The 16,932-nt window shown below is 50.0% G+C and overlaps 3 protein-coding genes across 3 annotated transcripts; 2 read left to right on the forward strand and 1 right to left on the reverse strand.

Moving 5' to 3' along the window:
* Positions 1-2,041: 2,041 nt before the first annotated feature.
* CGCS363_v015156 (uncharacterized protein) lies at positions 2,042-3,125 on the forward strand (the record flags this gene model as incomplete). The annotated part of the gene is made up of 2 exons (XM_036647005.1): positions 2,042-2,200; positions 2,265-3,125. 2 exons carry the CDS (start codon positions 2,042-2,044, stop codon positions 3,123-3,125), a joined length of 1,020 nt encoding a protein of 339 aa, XP_036487780.1.
* A 1,875-nt stretch (positions 3,126-5,000) lies between these two features.
* CGCS363_v015157 (uncharacterized protein) lies at positions 5,001-5,920 on the reverse strand (the record flags this gene model as incomplete). Its single annotated transcript, XM_036647006.1, has 3 exons — positions 5,001-5,156; positions 5,234-5,769; positions 5,848-5,920. 3 exons carry the CDS (start codon positions 5,918-5,920, stop codon positions 5,001-5,003), a joined length of 765 nt encoding a protein of 254 aa, XP_036487781.1.
* A 9,545-nt stretch (positions 5,921-15,465) lies between these two features.
* CGCS363_v015158 (putative sucrose utilization protein SUC1) lies at positions 15,466-16,701 on the forward strand (the record flags this gene model as incomplete). Its single annotated transcript, XM_036647007.1, has 1 exon — positions 15,466-16,701. One exon carries the CDS (start codon positions 15,466-15,468, stop codon positions 16,699-16,701), a length of 1,236 nt encoding a protein of 411 aa, XP_036487776.1.
* Between the last annotated feature and the right edge of the window lie 231 nt (positions 16,702-16,932).

The following is a 16,932-nucleotide window of genomic DNA, read 5'->3' on the forward strand; positions in this document are numbered from 1 at the left end:
CTCTCTGAACCGATACGAAGGGGCAGAGGTGGGCCTGCTTAGTACACGCGATAATACGCTGTCCGGCTGTATGTGCTGCTAGACCGGACTTGTAAGTCACTCTCCTCACCCTGGGACTTGTTTGGAGTTTCGTCCTAAGAGACGTGCTAACCCCCCCTTGGAGAATGTGGGGGTTGAAGCAGTGATGTAGATATGCTGATTGGGCCAGGATACCTCTGGATAGCACCTTGACAACATAGCTAGGCACTTACTACTTAGGCTGCGTCTACAGCTGGATGACAAGTTGCATGCCGAGACGAAGAGGTGGGTATGCCATCACGGCAGTTGATAGTGAGCTGGAACTTGAAGCCGGGATCGCTCTGAGTGCGGTAACCCCCCCAGACTTGACAATTCACAGCATCCGACAACAACTGGTTGTTGGTGCTTGCTCGCTTGGATACGCGGTGTTCGTGCCGGGTGCTGGCGGTGACCAACCCGTACTGTTAAAGCCTTAGGGGATGGCACTCATAGAGGCTGCTGAAAGGGTTGAGTTGAGGTGAAATGAATGGCGACTAAGAACTTGGCGCGCATTTCGGTCTACGGATGGCACACGACTTGGTATTACACACGAGAAACCACCATTGTGGACGATGCAATGCGCGTTTGGCTTAGCTATGAAGGGTTATCATGATCATATTAGTGACCAACCCAAAACCGCGCAACTGGGGAGGTTTTGGGATAACGACTATAGGGAGTATTGTCTAACGTATTTTTTAATAACTCAAAAGTCCGCATTTGACCGTGCCCTGCCAGCCTGTATAATCAGCTCTAGGCGCTGGCTGGTTTTCAAAACTAGTAGGGTGATATACATTAGACGAAGTATGTGGTTTAACCCTCAGAGACGGAGGAGGGGTGTAGATTTTCCATTTTCTCCGCCTGATCACTATTGAGGTCAAGTACCCGTGTGATATAAAGTGGGACTGGTCCTGTCCGCTGCACGTTCCCGGTCGCAGTGTGAACTAATGGAAACCCACGGAGGGACTGGAAAGAAACCACAGGCGTATTATGTTCGCCCCGGCTGCCCCAGCATGCTGCCGACGGAGGGCAGCGGGGAGGAACGCTTCGAAGCATTGGCATTTCTCTATTTGCTGCGCTCAGCCGCCTCTCTCGTCTTACGTTGTCCAGTGGGATATGGTTTTTTCTAACTCCGTTCAGCGGCCGGTCCGACGTGCGGCTCATGAGCTCATCACTATACTCGTCGCAACCCTTTGCAACCTCAGCTGTTCTTAGGGACATGTGTCATTTACCAAATAGCCTTAACCATATCTCGGGACAGTACGCCGAGTTTCTGTGTCGTATGTGTGGGTGATGGAGCACCTGAAGGCTGAGAGACTACGCTGCCGGATGCTACGTAGGCCAGGCAGCAAGCAAGTGGCTGCCGCCGGCGGCACATAAGAATACCGGGGTCTCTAGGTAGCCAAATGGGGCGATCTATATCTAACAGCCATCGTCGGCGCCTTGCTGCTCTGGAGACGCCTGAGATAAGGTCTGTACGCTCAACCGGGCTGGGGATGAGGAGGAAGACGGACGGGCCAAGACACGGGAACTCGGTGAGACTTCTTGGACCGAAGAGTCGAGGAATTAGGCTTGCATCGGCCGGGCAGATTTATGGTGTTGGCGTCACCACTGCTAAGTATTCGAAGTCGCGTCTGAACTTTCATGGCGTTCTCCGTACGCCGTACGGGAAAGGCAAGGGTGGGGAGGGGGCGGGCAGGAGGGAGAAGAAGAAGAAGGATAAAGCGGGGAGGGACTCCGCGGATAGGCTCCCGTCTCCAAGAGCCCAACACTACTTAAGTTCCAGCTAGTTTGCTTTCCTTACCTTGGCTACCTGTCCAAGACAACGAACCGACCCCCGCCCGCCCCCCCCCCCCCCAAAAAAAAAGAAACACACACACACACACACACACACACACACACACAAATGGAAGTAAAGAAAATAAAAGATCATACATGCGCATCTTGGTTGATATTGAGCCATGGGTCTACGGCCCGTCTGCTGATAATGGCTGTGAACATACTGGTGGCGTCCATGACCCTCATACGGAGTAGTCCTTCATTCCTAACAACCTTGGGCGCTTTGATCTTTATTGGTCTACATCATACTCAACGTCGGTCTCTACGGCACGTCCTGATCATTAACCTCATGGTAGCTGGTAAGGTGGTCTCCTGTCGATGTCAATGTTCGGCGGGATGAAACGCTGACGACAACAACCATCAACATAAAGAAGTCACGAACTCGGCCAATAACACTGTCTCGGAGACTATCTACATCAGGGACAAAAGATTACAACGCGCGCGTCCTGGACGGCGTGGTTGGTCAGCGCTCGGTGCAAGCATCCGACTTCTCCATCCTCGCTATCGCTATAGCCACACTTCTGGTGATAAGACGGGAAGCGAATATGGCGGACGGCTCGTCACTTGAGAAGTTATCCATCTGCTGCTGCGTGTGGGTCGTTCCCATTACTAACAGCGCCTTGGCTGCTGGAATGGGCGTGATGGAGCCGGTCAGCGGGAACTGGTGCTGGATCACACGGGACCGGCCTGACCTTCGATTTGCCCTCGCCCATGTCTGGCGTCTGTGGATCATGTTCACTACGGTTTGCGTCTACGCTTTCGTCTGGCGGTATCTCAGCCAACATCTGCGCGCCACCGCGAGTACATCCTGGCTTTCATGTGATGCTGAATCATCGACAGTACGCATGACGACGGCTTTGACCCATCAGTCCTCCAACAAACCTAGCCACCACTTCAGCAAAATGAGGCTCACAGGCGTTTTAGCGTTTTGCGCCACGGTCTATGGCATGGCCATCTCAAATGTACCGAATGGAACTGAGAATGAGATCTCCATCCCTCAAGACGACAGCACAGCTGCGACGCACGAGGATCATTTCAGTGCAAGTGGGATATTCTCACGAGACCAGAGTAAGGCCTGGCGAGAGCCCGAGAAGGTTGTGGGACGCCCACTTGAAACAACAAGTATTACTACTTTATGTCTTATAAACCGGCCTATCGCAATCATCGCCACACACGGGAGCCTTACCCGAAGTATGTGGTGGACTGGACCGACTGTGTCCATGTCGGCCTAGTTGTTGGGAAAACGGCTAGATTCCAGAAGAAGTTCGAGGCCGAATATCTGCACGTGAGGGTTCAGGACAGCAAACCGGGCGAGTGGACACAGACCCGCCATAAATGGGATGGCCCTGTTATAGATCGACGGTTAGTACTTGCCCGGCATATGATTGGTCTCATGCTGACGCAGACATCCCCAGCAATACCTACAAGGGGCAGAAGGCTTCAGTTAACATAACCAAGCTGTGGAATTATGGTTGGTCCTTACCAGATTTTCCCCGTGCGACAGATGCTTAATTACGTGGTGTACTTTAGGCAAAGAATGGGTGGCAGCTGCTGGGAAAAAGATAGACGCGGACCACAACTGCCTGAAGTACTTTGACTTCCTGGTATCTAAAATCAGAGAAACCCTCGCTCAAGTGCGGTCTCAGCTGTTTTTGGTTCTGATAGACGGACATGCGCTTGAATCACGCCTTTACATAGAAAGGGGTGCTTCATAGTTAGGATACATAAATACACCCTGACAGCTTGGTTTTTTTCTAAAAGAAAATAAAATTAGAAAGAGAATTCCACCGAGTTTACGTGGCGAACTGTACTGATGTGACTAGGAACTGCTTGCTGGGAGGACGACCGCTGTGTTCAAACAGCCCTTACCTGTGCTAAGTGCCCTAATTGAGTCGTACACCAATGAGCACCCGTTCATTCTGGGGCCGCACGCTGGGAGTTAAGCACCTGAATTGCCTTCTAGATTGCCCTCGGCCTGTATCCAGGCTCGACATAGTGCATTTATGGTGCTGAGGTAGATTGATATTCAATGCGCGGCAGAGGAAACATCGACGACGGCGGGGAAAGGGCTTTAGGAGCGGCAAGTTCAACTACTGATTATAACAATCTTGCCTGCCTTGATGGAGGTCGCTCTGGGCATGACATGCTTCCCTTGGCGTTTGACCGTGAGCGGGCGTTGACTTGGAGCGCACAACGCGTCCACAGTTGATAGAGGCTAGGACTGCTATGAAAGTGTAGCATCGGCCCTAAGGCGTTAGCCATTGCCCGGGGCCTGAGGAATACGATAAACTACGTACGATTGATGCCGACCTGGCAGCTAGGGGAAGGGTCTTCAGGCGTCCCTGACGTCGATTACCCCTAACAAAAGCTAAGTGGCAACGTTCGGCAGTGTTAACAATGACGGCGAGCTCAACCACTCTTGCCTCCTACACCAGCAAAACTATCTATGAGGCCAGGAAATATTTCCTTACTGCGTAACATACCAGCTGCCATCTCTAGAGGAAGGAGGCCGGGGGCTTCTACGGGTGGGCAAGCTATGCGTTATTAGCCCTGTTATTTAACTTGGAAAGGGAGTGAATACGAGGACACAGTGGATGGTATGAGTCTGCCGCCATGAGATTGCAAGCGTTGATATCCTAGGGACTTGGGTGCTTAGGTTCTTTGAGGTTGGGTATAATAACAACGATCAGGATGGGGATAGGTTAGGAGGGATGATGATGATGATGATGCGAGCTCCCGACTCTTGGATAAGGACACCAGATAGGACCAAGGGGGCTCACCAGCTTACACAGGCGACGGTGTTGCCTGGGACACGGACGTCGAGAACATCTGCATCCCACGCCGCAGGGGACAAGACGGGTAAGATGAATTAAAGAAAAAAAAAACCCCAGCTTACAGAACAGGCATGAACGAAAAGAAACGCGCGTCCCACGCGTATTTGGCGAAGAAGAAACGGTCATAGGATCAATCAATCGAAGCGTGGATTAAAGCGCTGATAAAAGGCAATAAACTGCTTCTCTCTAATGCAGACTCTGAAACATTTCCACGGCCCTCATGTGCCTTGTTCAATACCAATGGGCATACCAAACGATCCTATCTCCCTCGCCCTAGTTGATGCAGAGCCCGTCGACAGTGGTATCGCGTGCCCAGGCTGGGTATACCGTACCACCCTTGCCTGACACAGCAACGCGCAGAACCTCAGGGCCCCAGGCATTTGGCTTTGGCTCATGGAGGACCGACGTGATGGCGAAGATGTGGCAGGACTGGAGCTTGTACGTTAGCTATAGGAGATAGGAGGGTGGGGTGAGGGACGGCTTGTAGACGTATGGGCTTAGCTTACCGCGGGTCGTCTCGGCTTCCTTCTGTGCCCATTCATATATGTTCGTGCCGGGGGGGATAAGGCGCACAAAGCGCTTGGATTCAAGATGCTCGCCGGGCCCACGTGCCTCCAGCTCAGCTTATGCCTGACATCTTCGATGTTATAGGTGGTGAAAAGAATACGGTAGTTGTGAGGAAGGCTCCACTGCAGCAGCTCCATGTTCTTCAGAAGTCGGAACAGGGTTCTTCGGGGTACTGCCCAGACCGAGGGCCAGAGGTCTGTGAACGGCTTGTTGACAGAAGTGAGGCCGGCTTCGAGGATTTCGTAGACGACTGGCTCAAATTGGTCCTCGAGTACGTACGTGGGTGTGTCGAGGGGCATTCTTGAGATGTTGACGGGGATGGGGAAGTGCATGCGCCCACCCGAGCGGACAACGGCAGGAGCGTGGGGTGCGGCGACTGCCGCATGGCGATAGTGGGAGTTCTCCCGGCGGTTGTGGGGATGATCTTCTTCTATGGGGGATGCTGGCGTGAGAGATTCGAGTTTTCCGCTAGCGTCTGATGTTGTATTATCAGCGTGCGACTGTGAGGAAGGGAAGTATTGCGAGACGAGGGGTCTGCGGGGGCAGTACGAACCTAACATCGCAGTGAACATGCTACTACCAGCACTATCTGTGGTCACGTCAGTGACTCCATAGACCAGTCTCATCGCAAAGTCGAATGCAGCATGCTACCGTGTGGCTCGAGGGCCCCGCGCGCTGCTAAAAGTTAGTGACAATAATCTCCCCTTTCGTCTTCACGTTAGTGAGCTTGTTAAGAGAAGTTTGAGGTGTTCTCGTGCTCCTCGGCTGACGGATAACCTTAGTATCACTGGCCTGGGCATGCTAAGGCTCCACTAGCAAGTGGACTTGATAGCTAGGTTCAAGCTAACGGAAGAAGTCTAGTCATGGAGGACCTGCTAATTAGCCACGGAGGGACATATGCTATGGGCATAGGGGAGGCGGCCTCGCCACCCCGATGGCGTCGAGGCTGGCGAGGAAAGGCAGACACGAAGAGCTTCGTTTCAAGACAATGGATGGACTCAATAGCTTCTGTAGATATTGCGCTGTAGTGTGCGGAGTGACAGTAATTGATAACTAGTCATGGTGTCGAATTGGTTCGATAGCGATGAGTAGAAAGGAAAGCTGTGAAGAAGGTGATAAGCTTTGATATTAAGGCCAGAGCCCACATTTATATTAGGAGTGGCATGCACATATGTAGCCGTTACTGAAAGACGAGACCGATGGACCAGATAATATGAGGTAGGAGAAATGGGGAATGCCTTGAGCCTCAAACGTAGGTCGACATTTCCGTTTTGTAGTCCACTCACTCGGTATCTCGCAGGAAGCGTGCCAGCACTGCCGATGCGAGGGATAAAGTAGTTAAATAGGAACTCGAAATACCGAAACTTCGAGATCGAAGGGAATTACCCAGTGAACACCAGAGTGTCTGACGTCGGAGGACGTGTGGGTAAGGTGAGAAGATATCTGATATCGAGAGGGAATGTCCGTGACAACGTTCAATCATAAGCACACGCTAGCGTGTCTGTCCATCGTATAGAATGCTTGCTGGCTTGCCTCGCGATCTTCTGCTGTTGCGTCTGGGCTGTTGCTGTTAGGAACGAGCTATGCTTATCCGTAGCAGACGTTGCATCTTCCTTCGCCGTCCCCATAAGCAGAATGGTTACTTCTTCCGTCTATCATCCGGTTGAAAAGAACCTGTTGGTATTTGTCAGTGGGAAAATGCTCCGTCCCTGGCGCCTACTGTCATAAATTGCTGGTTTTGCTGCTGCTTCTCCTACCTCTTCTGAGCCAAAGTCGCAAACATCACCGCTATATATAAAAAGACCTCTCATCTCCCATCTCATCCTAAACCTATTCTTCTCCCTATACACAGACATGCAGCTACAACCGAGGCAATACCAACTGATAACTGCTTTTTCGATCTATAAGCAACCTTCCCCCATACTACTATAGCAGCTCCTCGTGAGCAGGCAGCAGCGCTCAGTAGCAGCGTTAAAGTTTAAACCGCAAGGGTAGGCACTTGCTAATATCACGCTACTTCCTAGCGCTTTCTAGCATACTTACGTGGTTCTTCTAGATCAATCACTGCTTCCTTCCTTGCCTAAGGTAGTCTTCTAACAGTAATTGACATGGTAACCTCACTGTTACGACGTCTTCCGGTTGCCCCGCCCGTCCTTGTTTCGGCGCCCGGCGTTCCGCGCCTGCTAGTCTCTTCCGTCCGCTCATAGATTTCGGCACCTCTTAGCCTCAGGGCGGCCCTAAGAAGGATCACAAGGACACACGATGTGCCTTGCCAGCGAATGCTTCAGCTGTATTTGGCGCGGATGAAGAAACAACGAGGGCCGGCAAGACGCTCTTCGGCTGGCGCCCTGGTTTCAACACAGTCAGCAAGCCTTGCTACCCTTGAGGGCTCCCAGCCCCACGTCAAGTCCTGCTGCAACAAGATCTGGAAGCACCGAAAGGCCCAAGACAAGCTCGGAAACGACAAGTGCCCCGCCTCTAGCCCTGCGGCGGCTTCGAGGGCACCTAGGCTCCTATGGCCGTCAACCGGGGCGAGGGGCGCCTTACTGTTGACCTCAATGAGGGCAGAAGCACCTCATAGTCTAGGCCAAGCCCGGAAACAACAAGTGCCTCGGTACCGAGCATCAAAAGACGATCCAGCGTTAGAAGGAACCCTATTTGGAACCTGCACCCTGTCCCAACCGGGCATACGATCTATGGAGTGCACCTCAGGGAAGTCTTCAACCTTGTCACCCAACTACGTCAGTTCGTATGAACCAGCCCTTCAGCGGTAGTATTCGCCGAGGACTTGGTCTGAATGTGGACGTTGGTAGCACAGCTCAGCTCAGCTGTCTAGGAGGGTAACAGGCGGCAGTTGCACATGTTCGTCCGACATAACAGAAGAACCTCTAGAATGGCTTGTTCCTACTTTATGATGAAACTCACCTGGAATCTTTATTTGCTATAGGCTATAGGTTACTGTTGGGATAGGATTCCGCTATGATTGGACGGCATGGAGATGGGCGGACGCTTGTGTTGTCTCGATCATAAGTGCTATACTGGGATGCTTACATAAGGACGAGTTGGGAGGTATTAGCTCTGGGGTAGTTGGGTGTGAGTGTGAGTCAACGTGAACCATTGGAAATGGTCTAGATCTCTCCAAACTCTTTCTCGATTCAATCAAGCCATCCCTCTATAGGTCGAAAACTTGGGTTCAATAGGCACCTCGCTAGTAGCTTCAATTGCATGTATGATTAGTGCATTAGTGCAGTCCGGTCGCAGAACCCTGACCCCTGTCTTCGTAGACCCCACTCTGCCTTCTACTGCATAGTAGTCTCTACTGCATAGTAGGAGGGTGGGTAGGGTTAGGGAGGGACTAGGGATGCATGTCGTGCTTGATGAGGCCAGACATGCAGGCACCGCCGCACTGGCCCCTCGGATGGATGGTGAAAACGCGAAGCCGAAACTCTAAACCAACGACGTGGGTGGCCGACCACGAGCAATTGCCGACAATGTATCCTCAAATCTCCTCTCGGCTGTTAAGGGGAGTAGCGGTATTCGGCACCCCCCTGCACGGTATTCGGCACCCCTTTGCTAACAGAAAAAACCGATATCTCAATCGAATACCAAACCTCTAACCACTAACCCTAACTTACCCATAACCCTAACTACCTAACCTAACCCTAACGTACTAACCGCGTAAGCCTCCGTATTTTTCGCGATTTTCCCTACTTTTTTCCTAATTTTCCTTAATTTTCTAGGAATTTCTAAACGTTTTCGCGTACGTTAAGTGCGAATGTTAGTGCGGACGGCTGTGGGCTGATTTTAGGTGGGCGAGTGTCCAGCGTGCACGGCTTTTTTTTGTATGAGAATCCTTCCTAAAAGGGTTTAAGAGTGTGCCGAATAACGAACAGGGGGGTGCCGAATACCGCTACTCGTTAAGGGAGATATTCTGCACCTAAGTCCCGCTATTTTTCTAACCCAGCCTGCCCGGATGCGACCCCAATAAAAGCAAAACTATCTGCCTGCGGCGGTCTAGATCCACAGCTGCATGGTTTGAGGCAGGGTGATTAGGATGCGCCGGGGTCTCGGTAATCTCCAGCCGGAGCAGTCCTGCGGGGAGTGCCAAGTCATAGCACCACTAGGGGGATCCGGAGAGAGGAATAGGTGGGGAGTGGTGCGCGCTAATCGCGAACCACGCTGGGTAGGTGTGACAGCTGACGGCCGAGCGGCCCGGTCGGTTTAGCAGGTCCCGTCTGAAGGATTGCGTCAGAAATTGTGGGTAGGTGAACAGGCCCTCCCCACGCCGGTCTCGAAAGCCCTGATCCCCTCCTCATTCAGGTTCCAACGGTCCGATGAACCCCTTCTCGGAATAGGGACGAGCTATTTGCCCATCTTTGCAGACGGCGCAGGGCATAGAGATGACGTTGTACAATGACTTATCATGGCTGGGGCTTGATAACACCTCCCAGGCAGGCTAGGGGGGTCTGTTCTTCACCAATGAAGGGATGATTTCCAATCTCGACTCACTATTCAGGTTTCCACAGTTCCATACCTGGCTCTTATCAGCACGTGATCCGCAAGTGATGCTTAAAGGCAGAGGGGCGTCATAGTCTGTATGAGAATGACAACATCAGCAACAATAGCAACAATAGCAATAAACTTCCTACAAGGCTATGGGCCGGATGTTGCTCAAGACAGGCATTGCTCCACTGATCGATATGGAGAAAGGGGGACGGGAACCAGTATATGTGCCTTTCTACTGGCTAGAAGACGCAGTAGGTAAGGCCTTGCTGCGGGAACCCTTTAGTCCTGTATTGCCTCTGAACGCGAGTCTGACTTTGCAATAAACAGCAGAAAGCGATAGACTAACGGTTCGGGTCTCGGTAGAATGACGTAGGATCCGACTTTCGCCCATCAGTAGAGCTGTGCTAGCCGGGAGGTGCGTTGCTTGATTTCCTAGTTGAGGTAGCAGAGCCTGTAGTTGGATTGGCGTCCTTGCGTGTTCTACGCCTAACCTAGAGGCTTGAAGTTAGTTGAACTTGGGGAAGTCTTGCTGAAAACATCCTTTGATGGAGCCTACACCTAACTTGGGCTGACCTTTCGCCGACATGGTGAGTCTAGTCAAACAGCCACGAGTCTAGAGGTTGTTGAGTATTACAAAAGTATTTAGAGCAACAAATACGATTGGTCTTCGCATCCGTATAGAAATATTTCAGACTATACCTTGTGGAGGGATTCTACAGACCTCTTTCAGGTCTCCTCGCCACACTGATTTCGTCTCTATCCAGCGCACCTTGGGTCTCGCTTATTTCTCTTTTCTCTTCTTTCTTTTTTTCCTCTTTTTCTTTCTTTATTATTCTCTCCTGAGTTTCTTTTCGTCTTTCCTTTTTTTATTCTCCTCTCCTTCTTTGTTTCTTGTGATCCTATCTGTTAACATATAACATCTTATATAATAATAATAATACTTATAATAATACTTACTTACTTAAATATTCTATATAAAATAAACTAATAGACTTTAAGGGTTAAAACCTTATATAAAAATACTCTATTTGTTATAACCTATAACTATAATATTGATTATGTAATACGTATAGTTACGTAAGCACTTTATGTAATTAGCAGTTTAGCAGGTTATGTTTCAGGTTATCTTTCCCCTCACTTTTCCCTACCCTAGGGAATAACCTGCCAACAACATCAACAGGAATCATCACAATACATCTCTTCCCTTATTATTATCTATATAATTAAATGCCTATAAATGCTTAGGATTATCACTTTTTATCATAACTTAACCCCATCTATAACCCTATACTATATAGGCGCATATACTACGCCCCTGAATACGCTTATACCTGTGTTAACACTATCCAGCATGAGGCGAATTTTATTATAGTGTGTCTAATTAGCTGCGTTGCTTGGATGCTTGGGTAGGCCTCTTGTTGTTGCTGTTATTTCCTCTATTCAAAGGATCGTCTAGGAAGAACCTCAACGTAACCTGTACAAGCTGTTTCGGACTGTATCAGCTCCGTGCATAACAATACTCGTGTAGCCTTCACCTTCTGAACAGAAGACACAACTTTGTCTTAGCATGTAATATACAGCTACAGCTTGAGACTAGCTATTTTGCGATGGAAAATATCATTGTTGTCATAGTCTTTGTATATGCCTGCGTTATCGATTTGCGTGGTTGAATCAGTTCCTAGCGATACAACGGCCGAAGCATCAGCCAGACTACTTACAGAGCCGACCTTTCAGTGAGCTCCTTCGTTCGTTCCAGCTTTCTTAGCTGACACTGCAGATGGAGAAGCCGGTGCAATGGATCTAAAAGGCCTATATGCTGTATTCTTGGCGGTGGGGTGATCAAACCTCGCTTACGTTAACACTGTTAATTGTACCTCATGTATTAGAAAGCCTCTCTGTTGCGAGACTAATGCCTGTGTATGGTTTTCAGCCTCCCTTTGCTGGCTTGATGAAAGGTCCCCGTCCTTGAGACGCGTGAGACTACCGCGGTTGTTATCGGCGTATACAGGGGGCCGGCGGGTGGGGGGTCTCTTAGAATAGGACAGGGAGCGGTCAGCTGAGACGCCTGGGGAAAGCTATAGATCTATGGCTGTGATGCTGCTACGAAAGACGGAGGTTAGCTATGTTTGAAGCTGTGGGATAGAGGAAGTTGAGAGATTTGATGGCTTTAGCAGGAACCCCTAAATAAGTTACGTAGTTATCGACAGTCCTGACAGGATAATACCTATTAGAGTCGTTCTTGCTTATGCTGCGCTGGAGCGATGGACGAAGTAACCGTGGCGAGAGGGCTAGAGGGATGGTTTAGACGTTAACACGCTTGCCTTCCTTATACGTTACTGTTCTGACCGTGATAGGAAGGATCTCATCTTGAATAGTGTGTTAAAGTCTTGCGGCTAATGTCTCTCTAAATCTCTGAAACAATTACTGGAATCTCTAGAAGACGATAACGTGATTAATCAATCCAACAAAACACATCTCCTCGACACATGTACTCTTCTACCCACACCGCTAACAACAGGCAAGGCTTGATTCTCTTTTAGCTAACGTCCCCCGGCCCCTGCTTTCCAGCCCCACCAGCATGCTGACGTAGCCAGGCTACGAAACGCTGAGTAGGGAAGACTGGCCTAGGTATCTCCCTCGGTGTATTTCTGAGTATGATGTCCTGGGTTTACTGGCTATTTGGCCCTAGTTCAACAGGATTGTCCAGGATTATAACGGAAAGACCGCAGCGGAGACGGGACCATTTACTAGTTTAAGGCCAGATAGTGGTAGTCGTAGACAAATGCGCAGCACTTCACTTCATGAACATAATCTACAACTGTATCTATCTAGTCGGTGGGGGTTGAAGGTTACGGCGATTGTATGTCTTGTGAGAAGAAGGAGACCTCAGGTTTCGGACAGCGCAGTGGAAGACCTGTAATGGTCGAGGCCCATGATGCCACTATAGATAGCCTAAAAAGTATTGAAGTCAAAGCACACAAATCTACATGGTTTGGACCGAGGGAGTCAGTGGTGTCGAAGCCAGGCGGCTGATAGTGCCTGGGTCCGGAAGATCCCTATAGCGAGCACGAAGCGATAATGCTAGTGGTGGGACGAGTTTGCAGGCGCACTATAAAAAGCTGATTATGCGGCATACTACGGATGGAGGTAGTGAGTAATGAGTAATTTCAAACACTACTCTCAGCTGCTATGTTAAGGTTGGTTTGTTTGAGTACAATAATTATGCGTTTTGTTGTTGTTTTATAGGTTGACCACGACGTAGCCATGGAGTGCTATATCCTGGGATGTCCTGCTTTGTAAAATGAAAGCTCCTCCTAGCCGCAGTCTGGTGCTAACTGAGTGTGGGACTGTTGGAAAACGGGCTCAACGCCGAGAATGACGACATGGCCGTGGGGGTCATAGTGTCCAAAGCAACGGACACTCTTTCTACCCTCAAGTGTCCTACTATGCCACGCCCGCTGCTGTTTGTCCCTATAAGCCCGTAACTATATACCTCAGCGTGGAACAGGGGATGATAACACCACAATTAATGTTATCATCAATTGTGTCACAGTTGGCTGCCCTAGCCAGCTCGTAACCAATGAACAGACTGCCGGCGGAGCGCTAGACCTTACGAGAATAGCGGGAAAACTTTGAGCAGAGTTCTCCTAGTGTACTTTGCGCAAACTGCAGGGATATGCAGCTAAACCCCGCGACGTGGAATGTTAAATGCGAGGGGTTTGAAAGGCCGGGTCTCGAACACGATTCTCAATAACTCGACACGATCGGATCTCCTAGCATCAGCATCTGCAGCTGCAAATACACAGCTAGGGTAGAACATCAACTTTAGTATAGTTTAGTTAGACCTCGATCTAGTTAGAAGACTACGCTTGGTCTATGGCTAAGACTGGGCTGGACTAAAGTGAAGATAAATTTTGAAAATAATAAACAAAATATGAGAATATTCTTATGTGTCTGATAAACCTAACCATGTTCTCCGTATTGACAAGGAAGGCATAAACTTCAGGATAGCATGATTTAGATTACAGAGGCAAGATTTCCCTCTATGGCCAGATGCGGAAAAGTTCTTACGTTGACTTGTTTAAGTAACGACCACCGCCTTCGCTCGCGCTTCCTGTGGCCGCTTTTGCTGTGTGCCCCAGGGCCCCCTAATGTCGCTGATATCGCTGAGTTCATGGTGTTACTCGGGGAGGCGTTGTGTTAAACTATACTCCTTCTTTACCGTCTGGGGGCTCCTTGTCACTAGTAATATAGACATGGATCCTGCTAGTTGGAGCAGCTGGGCTCTCTACGCACGCAGACCCAGGATGCCCCAAATTGATCAGCCGGAGGTTCATGGGTGTACGACTGGCCCGCTCGCTGATTAAGTGTGATCTATCAATGTGCGTGCGTCGAGCTATTATATAGTGATCCCAGGGACCATTTATAGTTTCCAACTGAAGAAGCATGCTAGTTAACGGAGGATAAGAAGGTGACAGACTTTACTGGCTATTTCGGGCCAGCTGCCTTGCAACTCTTCCTGCCGCTCCTTTAACCCAATCCTTTCTTTACCCCCCCCCCCCCCCCCCCCCCCCTTTTGGTTTTCCTTCTTCCACGCCTCCCTTTCTTCTTTCTTTTTATCTTTGTGAAATATATGCTATCTATGCTCGAAGAGCTTAAGACTGATACTGATGCCTATAGCCTGCTGGTGTGGTTGGTGATGACGCGCCTCCAGTCTTGCAACGTTGAGGTTATACTGCTAACCTATCGCAAGCCCTTTTCACCCGAAAGTTGTGGTCGGATGAGCGGATAAATTAGCTTGATGCCTAGGCTGAATGCGTTAGGAATAGTGCATATTGGCATCCTTAGCAGGGCCTGTCCCTTCTCTTATGCACTAGCTAGTTGCTGCAGTGGGGACGTCTATTAGTTCCTTCTTCCGAAACTCTATTCTGGGTCTAGGATGGAGACACACATATACGAGCGACGCCTTTGGTCTTCAGTCGCCCCCACTTAACCTCAATACCCCCCTTCCTCCTCTTTTTCGTCACCTTTGCCCGCCTTAGTTTGTATTAGTTCCCGCCCTACCTTCCTAACGAGATACCCTTATAAGTCGGATCAAAAACGAAGATGATGTAGTGAGTATTGCAGAACCTACCCTCAACCGGAATCCATTATAGCAATTCTAAAACCACCTAGAGGAGTAGAATGTTTCAAACCAGATCTAAGCACACGATCGACATAGTAAAGATAAAAATAGTGGACGTGAACCCTTGGCGCTATTGTTCATATGCGATCTCGCAGACGTTTTGCTTAGGGTTATGGAGAGACCCGTTTATAGGACGACATGCCCCCACGAAAAGCTGTGTCTAAGCCCAGGAAACGGCCCACGATAAGAATCAGGCAGGCGTGTGATACCTGCCACGTCCGTAAAATCCGGTGCGACGGGCGTCACCAGTGCATTAACTGTCTCTTAGCTAAGGTTGATTGCTCATATAACGCAGTTCCGAAGAGACCGGGGCCTAAAGGGCCGAGATATGGAGAGAGACCTGATATTCGACAGCAGAAGGGACAAACTCCTGATCCTCACTACGGCATTCCGGCCTCTAAAATCCAGACTGCGAACGGACACGTCTATCGATCGTGCTTGACATGCTCCACATGCCAACTGCAATGGAATATAGCCGGGATGGGTGAGAGGTTCCGGCCATCGCCGCAGCTATCAACTCACACGGTCGGACAATACCTCGACACCTATCTAACGCACAAATATCCCATTACACCTATGATAGATCGAGCACGCATAGAGGAGTACATCCGCAACTTCGCTCAATGCCCCGGATGCTATGGCGTTATTGTGTCCTGTTGCGCCACCGTCGCTCCGGACCGTGACGTGTCATCGGCCCCTGCCGCTGATTCGCCAGAGTTGCCTCGTCAGCGCAGCCATTGCGACCTCTCAGAGCCCTCGGCCGACTTCTTAGTCTCTGAAGTGCTGCGATCGAGACGGTTCTGTCACCTCGCGGACAACCAGTCCCTTACACAAGTTCAAACCTCTTTCATGCTGCATTGTGCACACCCTAGCCCCCGCAACGACCATGCGGCTTGGTTCTACCTTCGTGAAGCGATAACTATACTACAGACGCTTAGGTACCATGAAGAAGCCACTTACGAGGAGACGGCCGACCTGTCTGTTACAAGGGAAGCTAGACGCGCATTTTGGGTCCTCTTCGTCACAGAACGTGCTTTCGCGATTCAACGACATAAAACCCTGGCCTTGCATTCTACAGTAGACCTACCTTACCTCGATCCACTTCTTGGGGACTCTGAGATCCTGCATGGCTTTCTTGATCTGACCTCCCTCTTCCGGCCTTTCGATGCCGAATTTATTACAGCGTGGAACTCTTATGCGGAACGTCAGACGATTAAGCCGGCGAGGCCCCCAGATCATGAGCAGCTTTGCCAGCTGCAGAGATCTCTGTCAAACTGCCTCGCCGACGTGTCCGCCTACCCTGAGTCGCAGCAAGCCGAGCTTTTCGTCACATGCGGGTGGCTTAAGACTGTTGTGTGGCAGCTGTGCTTGTCAGTGACGACGCTGACGAGCACGGATTATTGCGAGAGTATGTCACTAGGCTATCCCTTGAGCATAGCCCAAGACATTGTTCTTGTCCTCAAACTCTTACCCCAGAAAACCTTTGCTGTAAACAGGGTCAGCATCTTAGAGAAGTTATCCCAGGTTGGAAGTTCACTAGCAGATGTGCTTTCATTGAACACACCCGCTATTCTCCGGCCAATGACGCTTGATGCTTCTACGGACATTCTGATGGAGATTATCAAGATCGCAAAGAAGATGCTCGGAGCCGGTTGTAGGTCCCCCCACCCTAAGCTCAGTCAAAGAGTTATGCTAGAGAAGGATGATAAGTATTAAGAGATGGCTGTCGTCTAGGTTAAGAAGCGTTTTGATAGGGGCATCAGAAGTGTTCTGTTAAAGGCATGCTTTTGAAATTGGCATCCCTGTCTTTAGAGTTTCGTGTACCTAGCTTGCTCACCTCTCCCTTCTACTAAGCACTCGCTTCCCCCTTATTGTCGTTCCATTCCTAGTGGATGGATCGTTATAAGGGTTCAGGGCGCACCGCAAACCGTGCCTAAAATGGGAGCG

Source organism: Colletotrichum siamense (genome assembly GCF_013390195.1).
Source record: "Colletotrichum siamense strain Cg363 chromosome Unknown KSG_Cg363_contig20, whole genome shotgun sequence".
NCBI classification, from domain to species: Eukaryota; Fungi; Ascomycota; class Sordariomycetes; order Glomerellales; family Glomerellaceae; genus Colletotrichum; species Colletotrichum siamense.